The 11,310-nt window shown below is 48.4% G+C and overlaps 3 protein-coding genes across 4 annotated transcripts in view; 2 read left to right on the top strand and 1 right to left on the bottom strand.

Annotated features, from left to right (window-relative positions):
* The window catches only part of znf839 (zinc finger protein 839), an 11,620-nt gene extending 7,835 nt beyond the window's left edge, over window positions 1-3,785 (top strand). Inside the window, exons 4-10 of the mRNA XM_005753859.1 lie at window positions 1,027-1,140; window positions 1,250-1,342; window positions 1,585-1,731; window positions 1,814-1,918; window positions 2,107-2,194; window positions 2,284-2,395; window positions 2,606-3,785. Coding sequence (XP_005753916.1) covers window positions 1,027-1,140; window positions 1,250-1,342; window positions 1,585-1,731; window positions 1,814-1,918; window positions 2,107-2,194; window positions 2,284-2,395; window positions 2,606-3,077 — 1,131 coding nt within the window. The 3' untranslated portion in view covers window positions 3,078-3,785. The remainder of the gene's footprint in view (window positions 1-1,026; window positions 1,141-1,249; window positions 1,343-1,584; window positions 1,732-1,813; window positions 1,919-2,106; window positions 2,195-2,283; window positions 2,396-2,605) is intronic.
* A 99-nt stretch (window positions 3,786-3,884) lies between these two features.
* cinp (cyclin dependent kinase 2 interacting protein) lies at window positions 3,885-9,373 on the bottom strand. 2 transcript variants are annotated; one of them, XM_005753857.1, is made up of 6 exons: window positions 9,313-9,373; window positions 9,072-9,201; window positions 8,085-8,247; window positions 7,879-8,008; window positions 6,990-7,119; window positions 3,885-4,642 (listed from the first exon to the last, which is right to left on the bottom strand). In XM_005753857.1, the coding sequence occupies exons 2-6, from the start codon at window positions 9,076-9,078 to the stop codon at window positions 4,440-4,442; spliced, it is 633 nt and encodes a 210-aa protein (XP_005753914.1). In that variant the 5' UTR covers window positions 9,079-9,201; window positions 9,313-9,373; the 3' UTR covers window positions 3,885-4,439. The 2 variants fall into 2 exon arrangements, with proteins under 2 accessions (XP_005753914.1, XP_005753915.1); XM_005753858.1 differs by lacking the exons at window positions 9,072-9,201; window positions 9,313-9,373 and adding an exon at window positions 8,862-9,026.
* Window positions 9,374-9,592: 219 nt separating this feature from the next.
* On the top strand, window positions 9,593-11,263 carry LOC102208234 (uncharacterized). Its single transcript, XM_005753855.2, has 4 exons — window positions 9,593-10,241; window positions 10,416-10,607; window positions 10,677-10,887; window positions 10,969-11,263. The coding sequence occupies exons 1-4, from the start codon at window positions 9,593-9,595 to the stop codon at window positions 11,201-11,203; spliced, it is 1,287 nt and encodes a 428-aa protein (XP_005753912.1). The 3' UTR covers window positions 11,204-11,263.
* The last annotated feature ends 47 nt before the right edge of the window (window positions 11,264-11,310 follow it).

Here is an 11,310-nt window from a genome sequence, read left to right as displayed (position 1 = left end):
CTAACTTTTGTCAATATCAAATAAACTGAGAACTAAAAGGAAATTCTCAATCTCTCCTTGTTGTATAGCTGAGCTTTTCAAACAGTTTTAACAGTTACTTTAGTCTGACAAAAGCCGAATGACGAATTAGTGCTTCCAGTCAGAGATTGAGCATGCACTGCTTTATTGTATTTCCAGACTTGCTTTCGGCACAATTTACAGTGCACGCTACTCTGTTTTTTGTCAGACTTGAAATAGCTGAAATACCTTCACACTACGGAACTTCTTTGGCTCTTCCGTTCAACAATCTCTCCGGCATTGGAACCATCATCTGTTTTCTCTTCGGTCACGCTCAGTTGATTTTTTTTCCTCTAGTCGCCACACTCGTTTCCTCCATTGCGGCACGGCGGCTGGCTGCTTCCCAAACAAATACACATGTGCGGCTTGGCACTTGTGCTGTACGTAACAAGTCACGTGACACTGCGGCTGTGATTGGTTCAGCTCTGCGCTACTTAATGTGGATTGGCTGTTCTTTTTTTTAAGAGGACAAGAGACGAGGCCTATCACAATAGTTTAATTTTTCTATCGAGAAAAAGTTATTTCGCAACACATATCGTGATCGTTCTATCGCCCAGCTCTAATTCAAACTAAAGTACTTTCATCTCTCAGAAAACTCACATTTCTCAGAAACATGGGCTCTGACACATTTACAGTGAAGCTGCATTCATGCACGCACAGACACACTTGAATTGAAAAAGGATAAATGTTGCCTTCAAAATAAAAGCAACAAAGTAGTATCGTCCTACAAAATGGCAAAACACAGTAATCATTCTGTGTACGGTGTCTGTGATGGGACAAACGGCACAATATGCGACCTCACGCGCTGTCGGGGATGCTTTGCTGTAAATAGACCTTTGTTCAACTCTTATTAGCGCTTTGACTACATCTGTCACTTGTCCAGGTGAGCTCACCTGTACAGTAGTTTGCACAGAAACCTCATCCTGCTCTGTTAGCACTCAGGTGAATCTGATTGCTCATTTTTCGCAGGTGACTGTGGGCCTCGTGAGTAGGAGAGGTCGTCGTGGTCGACCTCCAAAGTTGGGTGTTACCATGGTAACAGCAGAGCAGCAGGTAGAGAGAAGACGAGAGCGTCTAGAGGAGGTAAGGTGGAGGAAGCAGCTCCTTTCAGAGTAAAGGTCTTCAAAAATATTGATTTATGTGTAGTCACTTAATGCGCTAACACCTGAGTGTCCTATCACGTCGCTCACAGGTGGTGGAGCAGTGCGAGGATGAGGAGCTGATGGACATCGTTCTTCCTCGTCTGACCAAAGTGATGAGTCTGTGGGAGCTAATGCTGGCAAAGGTACGCACACACGAAGGACAAACCTTTATCCACACCTGCCGGGATCTGTGACATCATCAGGGGCTCAGAATCAGAATACTTTATTAATGCCAGAGCAAATTATGTGAGCACAAGACAGTGGAGCATGTTATTCCAAACAGCTGACAGTTTAAACTGAGCTGCTCTCTCATCGCACTGACTCTTATTTTCTCTGTAAATGATGTGCAGCTATTGCAGTGTATCATGTGCCCTGGCTGTTCCAGGTGGAGCGCGGCGGTCCGGGTCGAACTCATTTCCCAGACATTTACCGTGAGTTCGAGTCCCTGCAGGCTCAGGTGAGGCAGGCCGCCCAGGATTACATCAGCAGCCCGCAGGGTGGAGCCACGCCCCTGGAAATCAGGAACATAGAGGTGAGGCCCATGCTGACATCAGAACGCCTGTTACAAGTGGACCCTGCGGCGTACAGGTGACCCAGACCGTGCTGTGTTTCAGGTGGCCAGGTCTCTAGGGATCCTGGACGAGGTGAACAGGATGAAGGTGGTTCCTGGAGCGTCTCCTGGCTCCAGTTCAACAAATAAGAACGTGCGATACATGGAGGTAAGCACACCTGCATCCAAGTTGTTATAACAAGATAAGCCTACGTCCCCGCACGGTCGGGCGGTCAGTCTAAGCAGCCAATCACAGCTTTAGAGTCGTAGCTGACAATGAGGTCGACCACAGCTTCTCACTGAGGTTTACCTGAAGATTAGAGGTACGGTTCTAATCCGCATCAGTCTCCTTCCCAGAACTCTAAGATGCTGCCGCCATCCAAGAGGTTCAAGATGGAGAACAGCGTCCCCGTGCATCACAATGGCCTCGAGACGCCAAAAACAGGTATGGCTGGAATGTCCTAATCTACAGCTAAATTACAGATAAAACATCTATCTGTGCTTTCTTAATCTCTCTGCATGTCGTCCGACAAGGTGGGACCGCGGTGACCTCTGTGACCCCTCTGAAGTCCTGCTCGGTCTCTGTCGCTCCTCTCGTGATTCCAGAGGGAACCAGACTGTTGACAGTCTCTGCTGACTCCTCCAGGTGAGCTGTCTCTACCTCCTGTTTGCTGAGTACATGTGCGTGGTAGCCACGCCCTGAGGTGACGATGTGATCACAGGTTACCTGTGAGGTCAGGGTTTCCGTAATGTGGCGAATGTATTTTTACTCGGCCATTTCTAGAAAATTGAGTTCAGGTGAGGTCACTTCTGGAAAGCGCTCCTGTCTCACTGCACTGCAATGTGTTTCTCACAGCTCCTCACAGGCCCCGCCCCCTGACACCCCTATGGAAGTGACCCCAGGTGAGGACCATGACGTCCACCAGGATCAGGCGTCAAGCTCGACAGACATCGGACCCCGGGTGACGGAGCTGGAGAAAGCTCTGGGTTCAGGTCCCAGTGACCCCACGAACACAAAGTCATCTGAGCCCGCCCCTACAGCCGGATCTGTCATCAAGCCTGAATCCAGCCTGATCCAGACTCTAAGCCCCTCCCACCCTGAGTTGGGCCCCACGGAGGCCAAAGAGGTGCAGGAGGGCGAGGAGATCTACATCCAGACGGAGGGGCTGACGGTGCAGCTGGCAGAACCGGGCTCAGACGGGATTGTGATCGTTAACGGGCCAGATGGAACCACCATGCACATTCAGACCCCGGAGGGCGTGCCGCTGGAGGCGGTCCAGGCCCTGCTGGGCATTGAGGCATCCGACGGAGCCAAAGCCCCCCAGTAAACACCTGGACCGGAACCAGCACCTGGTCTGTACCACGCTGACTTGTAAGGTGGAGTGAGGCAGTGCTGCAGACAGACGTACCTGACACCATCCTGCACCTTCGGCGCCCCCCTCAGGTTTCTGCTGGACTTTACAGCTGTAGTAAACACTGCCACCTGCAGGGGGCGCCTGCTCTGACTCCGCCCTGCTGAGGACAACAGGACGAACAACTCCGTTAACCTGACCCCAGACCGTACCTGGAAACCTAGGTCCGGTCATTTCTGGTTCAGACTGAAGCTCCTGTTGATGATGTTCGCCATGACTTCAGAAACCAGAGGGATGGCGTCATGGCGACAGGTGGTTTCACCTTCATCCAGGTGCAGTAGCGTGTTCTGCAGACTCCGGGCTCTGTACAGTGCATCTGATTGGCTCGTTTAGTGCCACCTGTGATGATGTCATCAGCAGCCTCCCTGGTTTCCTGGACTCCTGATTGGCTGTGAATGTGTAAACTTTGTGTCTGGACTCGTTGACCGTGAAGTGATCCGTTGGATGTTCATATGTAGATAAAGTTTAAAAAGTTGCACTATTTTATTACTTTTTATAAAATTCACACAACACGTTCTCCAAACGGGATGAGAACATTCGGAGAACCGACACGAGAACAGAGGGAAAAAACGTTGTCCTGTTCGAGTGTTTCCTGTTCCTCCCAATAAACTAAGCTGAACTCCACCCACCTCAAAGCGTCTGTGTTCTCACGCACACACCTGTCAACCCTCTAACCAGGGATCTCCACCTTGTGCTTCCACTGAAAATTTAAAACACACACAGCAGATTTGAAACAACTTTATTGTACACTTTTCATGTGTACAAAGACCTCCGTCTTTATTTCAGGCACATAAACACATCACATCCATAAAGGGCGGGCTGTGGGCTTCAGCACCCAGACGCCATCGCTATAGGTGGCTCATGCAGAGTCTGACCAGGTGTGTCGCTTCCGGTTTGAACAAACTTGCCATCAATCCGTGATGTAACAAGAAAAAACAAAAACGCTTCAAACATAACATCGCCACGGCAACCAAACCCTTGAGCGGGTAAGTTCTTTGTGGAGATGTTTAATATTAATGATGTCATCAGAATTAAGCCACACAAGTACAGGTGAGGCGACAGGTGAGCTCCGCTGTGCTGATGACAGGTCACGTGTTGATCAGTTTATTGCCTGTGATCTCAAACAAAAAAAGGGGCTGAGTGAGTCTCCTTCATTGAGGTGGAGCCAGGGTCACACCTGCATCAGGTTTAATGGATGATCAATAGAGTCACTCATCAGTCTGGCGTTCCTCTGTTGCGACTCTTTCATGTGCTTCATCTCCAACAGGGCTGATGGTCTCACAGTGGGCGGTGCCCAGTCTCCAGCAGCAACGCCTCCAGCCTGAGTCTGCTCTGCGTGGGAATGAACGGCTGATGGAGCCAGCAGGACAGAAAGACCATGCAGAGGTCAGAGGTCACCGTGTGAGCCACTTCCTGTAGGATTGTCTGCTTTAAGAGGAGCTCCTGACGGAACGAGTCGAGCAGCACCTGAGAGATTTCACCTGAAACACAAATTAAACAATCACCCAAAGGGATCACAGCATGCAGCTCCACGACAGGACAGGTAGTGTGCTGCCTCACTCAGGGGCACGTTACAGGAAGCAGGTTCAGTTACAACTGAGTCTTTTAACCTCGAGATGAGGGAGAAAGAGTTAACGTCGACTATGAGACAGTAACCATGGTAACACTGAACCTAACTGTTTGCCGGCAGGTGTTTTTTGCCTGACTCCTCCCCTCCTGCTGCACCTGAATCAGCTGACTGACCTCAGATTCATGAAGTTGGAGCTCGGAGGAGACAATCTGCAGAAGTCTTTACAAACGCTGAAGTCTCACATTTATGTTAGTTTGTTATTTTTGTGTTTAGCACGAAGCTCTGACAGTCAATCAGTAATCAATGTATCAGGACAGAGACAGTGATGACATCACAGATCTATCATCTCCGTGACTCTGTGGACAGTGACGCTGTCAGTTTCCTACATTGCAAACGTTTACTGTGTTACACTCTAATCACCGATCGATCATTTTTCATAGTCACCGCTGGAGAATATCTGAGTGAAGATGAGCTCAGATGACTTTTAGACTCTTAAACTGAGACCGTGACGTTTCAAGGCTGCCGCAGACAGTCTGATTGTAATCGGCAAAGTTATTATCGTTAACGAAAACTAACGAAATAACGAAAACTAGAAGTGAAAAACCATTTTTGTTAACGGAAATAATCTTAGTTAGTTTTCGTTTTTTTGTTTTTAACTGAATTTATAGCAAAAATGTGTTTAGTTTTCATTGATGTGTGCGTGTCATACGTGTCATGGTTACCGTGTCTCATTATGCCAGCAGGTGGCAGTACGTTAGTCGAGTCGTCTGTGTTGCTCCGTCCACGCACAGAATCATGTCAGGAAAAAGTCGGGAGAAAGCGCCAGAGTCCAATTTGGGATTACTTTGAGTATGACTGTGTTTTGGATAAAGCAAGTGTCTTGTAGTGGAAAGAGACAAATTATGAGGGACATTTCTAAAGGGAAAAAATCCCACAAACCTTAAAGTGCTCTTGAAAAGCTCACACAAGAAGGCTAACCTAGCTTACCTTGAGAAGGTAAGGGAGCACACTCAACCCTCATCCCCAGAAAACAGAAGCTAACCCCAGGCAAGGCAACGTGATGCATCCCGAGACAACAGGATGGGGATATCTACATAACTGTGAGTCAATTGCCTTCAAAAAGTTTATCAATTCACTTTGAACCAAAATTACGAACACCCGGTGGTGCAAGAGTTAATAGTCTCATTGGGGCCAAGATATACATTTTATAGTTGCCTGGTATCAGTGGTTGTTCATCTGCCTTTATTTATTTATTTATTTATTTTTTATTTATTTATTTATTTAAAGAACCCATAAGTGGGAATGTGAGTTGTCTGTCTCTGCGTGTTAGCCCTGCGACAGACAGGCGACCTGTGCAGGGTATGGTAGCTGGAATAGCAACATACCCAAGGATAAGCAGAAGAGCATGACTGATATGATGCAACTGGGATTTTGTTACACTTAATTATTGCAAACACAACTAAAACTATAACTGAAACTAATCAAAACTAAACTGAAACTAAGGATTTTCAAAAAAATAAAAACTAAACTAAACTAGCAAACAATTGGTAAAAACTAATTAAAACTGATATAAAATTGAAAATCTGAAGTCAAAACTAAATCAAAATAAAAACTAATGAAAATTGCAAAACTATTAAAGCCCTGGTAATTTCAGTCCCTGAATGTCATCTAACCACATTTTAAAGGTTCCGAGTCTGAGCCTCGACATGTTTGGATCTGCTTCAAGGAATCGCAGGCTCCGGAACAGATCCAAAATGGATTCGGATCACAGATTCAGACCGAATCCGGTTCCAGCTCATCCCGCGTGGCTCTATTTGGATCGTTTACAGCTTCTGCATCTCTGACTTCAACCTTCTCTGCTCAGCGTGCGGGCAGCTGAGTGAAAGCTGAGCCACATTTGTCTTTTATCGTTGGAAACTTTGGTGTTTTACTCAATGACTGTCAGACAGCCATCGTTGATCGTGAAGTTGATATGAGATCAGATTATAATTGTTGACACAATTTAAGCATTTTTATCCTATAATGGCAGAATTAATGGAATTTGTTAGTGTTAGCAGAAACCGCAGCAGAAACAATTGAATAAAATCTGAGTAGAGGGCGGATCTGCCTGGAGGCTGTTGCTATGGGCAACTAATCTCACAGCTCCATCAGTAAACTGTGGCTGAATCATCGGATTTAAAGTGAAACGTAAAATTAAGATTAAGCTTCATCTGACCAGTCTTAGCTGCTACACGGTTTCCATCAGCCACGCTGCTCACCAAACTCGCTGGTGCTCCAGCTGTGAAACAGAGGAGTTTTTCTTCCTTCGGCTCCAAACTGAAACGCCTCCAGATCCTCTACTCCACGCTGTGATGTCATCAGACGAGCCATCTTCGTCACCACAGCAGCCTGACAGAAAACATGATGTCACACAGTGTTAGAGGTCTTGACGCATGCTCGATGAGCCAGGTAAGCGAATCCCAAAAAGTTGATTCTGTCACTTGGAAGAGTGACGAAATGTTTCTCCCACTGAAAACGCCGCGTCCTCATGAACAGAATCAAACCTGATCAGCCTATCAGAGCAAAGCTCCTTCATCGGTCACATGATACGTGTAAAATGCTTGTCATATGAGCATGCTCAGAGGCTCCAGCAGAACACTGATAGCCTCCTTCCTCCTTCCTGATTCCTGTTATTGATTATTATCTTGCTTGATTAGCTCTATCTGGGAGTTCAGGTTTAACTGATCCAGCTCACTCAGAGAAAGATGGGAAAAGGTGAACCTGATGATGGCATCACTTTAAATCAACAAACTGAGATTCAGTTTAACTTCGTAAAGCAGTTGTGCGCATCAGCCCAAAGAGGAGGAGCCTTAATCTGTGTCACATGCTCAGTCAAGATCAATACTGATCAGCTTTTGTTCAGTGGTCAATAAAAGCTGTTCTCACTTTCTTTTGAAAGGTCTGTGTGAGCTTTTACTCTCTGCACTCAGATTGTTGAACACTGATGGAGCTGCTGTGTGTGTGTGTGTGTGTGTGTGTGTGTGTGTGTGTGTGTGTGTGTGTGTATGTGTGTGTGTGTGTGTGTGTGTGATTATTGATTGGATTCTGAACCAGTGTTTTGTTTTTGTCTCTGAAACTAAGTGTAAATAAAGTTTTTTGAAGCTTCACCATTTTGTCAACGATTTCCTGCAGTTTGAGACATTTGTCCTGCAGCTCGGAGGCTCCGCCCACGTGCTGTGATGAGGAAGAGGGTGGAGGCGATGAAGAGTTGTTGAGCAGCAGCTGATCGCTCTGAGCACTGAAAACAGATTTCAGATCGATCAATCACATGATCGATCAACACCTGGCATTCCTGAAATCATCAGTAAACTGACCGCCTCATGTTGATGATGCTTTCCACCGCCATGAAGCCATCCTCATTCAACCTGTCCCACCGCAGCATCATGTTGTGCCAGTCGGCAGCGTTGTCTTTGATCTTTCTCGCACTTCCTGTGATCGCAGCAGACTTCCTGTTTGCTGACGTCACTGAGATGTCACCTGAAAACAGAGTCACGTGATTTTGTTGTTGATGGTTTTAGTGACAGAGTGTGCAGGCGACACAAGACAATCCATAAAACCTGCGTAAACCTCGGTTCTCAACGTGCAGCTCGCCGCCTCACAGCGGCCTCTGTCACTTCCTGTGATCTCACAGCTCAGAACGTGACAACATTTCTAAACTTTTTGTAAAAAAAAAAAAAAGTCATTTAAAAAAAACAAACAAAAAACATACAAATGTCAAAAATTTTAATAAAATGAAGTAAAGCAAATTAAAAACAAACAAATATGAGTGGCTGCTCGTCACTGACCAATCAAAGACATGATGCTACTTTAACATGTGCAGCCTTCAGGAAGTCACCTCATTGCATCATTCAGCTGTCAAAGGTCAACCGTAACTAACCCTAACCCACCATGAAGCAGGTCCAACAAATCCAGGATTTCTTGCCTTGTCTGGCTTCACTGACCTCATCCACTGCAGCCAGAGGTCACTTCATCCAGCTAACTCAGGGTTTACCTGGCTTTAGCCGGGTCAGGGGGTATTTCACCATGATAACGCTGCCGGTCTGAAGCGATAATGATTCCTGCTGGTCAATAATCGATATCAAGCTGCCCACCTTTATGGTCCACGTGACTCCAGGCAAAGGTGAAATCCTACAGGGACCTCAGGTGTATACATATGACGTCACTCTTTGTTGTCGTTTTGGTCTCTAAGCTCTGACCCTGAACGCGTGATCGCTGATTAATAACGGAAAGGCTTCCGCCAGTCAGCTGATACCTTTTGATCAGCTGGTTAGTCACGTGTGGATCGATTATCAATCACCCACCTTCCATCTGATCGATCAGCTACGACCAGCTCCACCCGCTCAGCTTCTTCTTCGGCGGTTTTTCTTCCAGTCGTCTTCTTTCACCGCGGGTGTCTGGTTTCCGGTCTCGGCACTCCTCAGGTAAACTCACCTGTGCGCGAGAAGCAATGTTCTGACTTTAAACTGATTTTCTGCTCTTACACGTGACTGACGATGCAGCCTTTTCAATTCTCTGACATGCGCAATAACGTCTGAAACTTACTGGCCGTGACGTCAGCACTGGGACCGGATGTTGTAAGTAAGTGTCACTGCGCCTGCGCTAACACTGGGACTGCCGTACTTTTACTGACTCTCTTTTTCTGTGGAGATCTTTTAAAATCTGGCGATAATCAATAATATCACGCAGGCGCAGGCAGAGTAAGAAGAACTGTTGGCGCTGACCATAGACACGATCTCAGCTAATCAAAAAGGCGGTGTTGCGGCTGTGATGACGTCAGGGCCGCTGCTCAGGTAGCTCCGTGATCGATTATCGGAGGTGAGAGATGGCGCTGCAGCTTCCGGCCGAGTTGTGGCTGAAGGTGTTCAGCTTTTTGTCCTGGAGGGACAAACTGAGCATGCGCTGCACCTGCTCATACTTCAGACACCTGCTGGATAAGTCCCGCCCCCTGTGGAGGGGCTTCAGCGTGGTGCTGCAGAACCTCTCGCGCTATAACCGCTCGTTCTGGCGTAGCCTGGCTCAGAGGCACGTGGGCAACGTGCTGCTGCGCTCAGGTAAGAGGAAGCACCTGAAGCAGCTGCACGCCTGGCTACCGTCGCTCTGCGGCCTGCGACTGGACGACTGGAGAGAAGGGGGCGTGGATGATCTCAGACTGTTCCGCCAGCTTCAGCGACTGTCCGTCACTTCCTGTTCCATACCGCTGAGGAACCTGGACTTCCTGTTTCCTCTGAGTCAGCAGCTGACGCAGCTCAGCCTCTGTAACGTGCAGCTCACCTGTTCTGCCTCTCACCTGTTGGCCACCGTTGGTCAGTTGACGTGTCTGACCTCGCTACTGCTGCACCACGACGGCAGCCTAAGGGTCCCGTCCCTCAGCGGTGTCCTCGCTCACCTGAGCGAGCTCACACACCTGTCCTGGACCATGATCACCTACAGGACACTTCCACACGACTTCTTCAGCCCCGCCCACCACACAGGTTGGCACACCTGTATCAGTCGCTCGCTGAGATATGTAATAGTTAGATTATTGATCTTGATGGTTAGGCACTGGTGTGTTCTGCCTTCCTGCTGACCTGCCTCACCTCTGAGATGGAACAGAGACAGGCGAGATCAGACGTCACATGGCTCAGGTGTGTTTTATCGTCCTGCAGGTGACGCCGCATTGCAGCTGCTGGACTTGCAGCTGCTGAATTATGACGCCATGGTGACACAGGAAACGCTGCAGCCTTTGTCCCGCCTCCGTAGCCTGTCAGTGTTCCACCTGTACTCCGTACCTGGACCCACCTGTCACCTGCAGACGTGGCTGACGTCACTGCCACACCTAACCAACCTCAGCATCCACGGTGAGTGTCTGTTTCCCTCCTTCGTATTTGTCTATCTGAGCATCTCTCTTATGTCTGCATATTCAATAGGAGGCCACCCCCTGGCATCGTACGCTGACTTCCTGCCCACCTCGCTGCTCAGCCTGACGCTGTGTGTGGACCTGCAGCCCAACGACCTGCAGGTGGTCTCCGCCCGGGCACCGCAGCTTGAGCATCTTCACCTGGAGCCCTGGAGCTCGTCGTCCGACCTCATCAGACTCCTCCCACAGCTGTTCCCTCATCTGAAAACGCTGCGGATAAGGTGAGCCCGACACGTCACACGCAGTGTCCCTGTTGTAAGTGTCATGATGATTTCCATGGTAACCTGCCGTCGCTGTTTCAGGCACCAGCACGTGTCTGACGATGATTTCCTGCAGCTGCAGCGACTGCGGCGCCTCGACACTCTGGAGGTTCTGGACTCGTACTACAGACCTGACCCGAGCGACCCAAGCCGGGTCATCTTTGAGCCGAGTCCTCGTTTGCTGCGGCTGACCTCTGACCTGCAGAGACTGACCAATCACAGAGTCAGAGTCATCACCAGCTCACATGGAGACCTGCTCAGCTGCCACTGTGTCTGACCAGTCCATGGCTGTGTCCCAATTCAGGGTCTGCACGCTTGAAGTACGCACACTACGCGTACTACGTACGGTGCGTACTATAAGTACGAGAAGTGCGGAAGTGAGAG

The sequence above is a fragment of the Pundamilia nyererei genome, unplaced genomic scaffold (assembly GCF_000239375.1).
Source record: "Pundamilia nyererei isolate P.nyererei 1_Seehausen unplaced genomic scaffold, PunNye1.0 scaffold00471, whole genome shotgun sequence".
NCBI classification, from domain to species: Eukaryota; Metazoa; Chordata; class Actinopteri; order Cichliformes; family Cichlidae; genus Pundamilia; species Pundamilia nyererei.
The sequence above is the reverse complement of the archived record's forward strand: the minus strand, read 5'-3'. Positions and strand labels throughout refer to the sequence as shown.

Coding starts and splice junctions, on each gene's coding strand:
- cinp (XM_005753857.1), bottom strand. Junction 8,009..8,084: donor AGCATCATCAACATGAGGCG/GTCAGTTTACTG, acceptor ATCTGTTTTCAG/TGCTCAGAGCGATCAGCTGC. Junction 4,643..6,989: donor CTGGAGCACCAGCGAGTTTG/GTGAGCAGCGTG, acceptor TTTGTGTTTCAG/GTGAAATCTCTCAGGTGCTG.
- LOC102208234 (XM_005753855.2), top strand. CDS start 9,593: ATGGCGCTGCAGCTTCCGGCCGAGTTGTGGCTGAAGGTGTTCAGCTTT. Junction 10,242..10,415: donor CAGCCCCGCCCACCACACAG/GTTGGCACACCT, acceptor ATCGTCCTGCAG/GTGACGCCGCATTGCAGCTG. Junction 10,608..10,676: donor AACCAACCTCAGCATCCACG/GTGAGTGTCTGT, acceptor CATATTCAATAG/GAGGCCACCCCCTGGCATCG.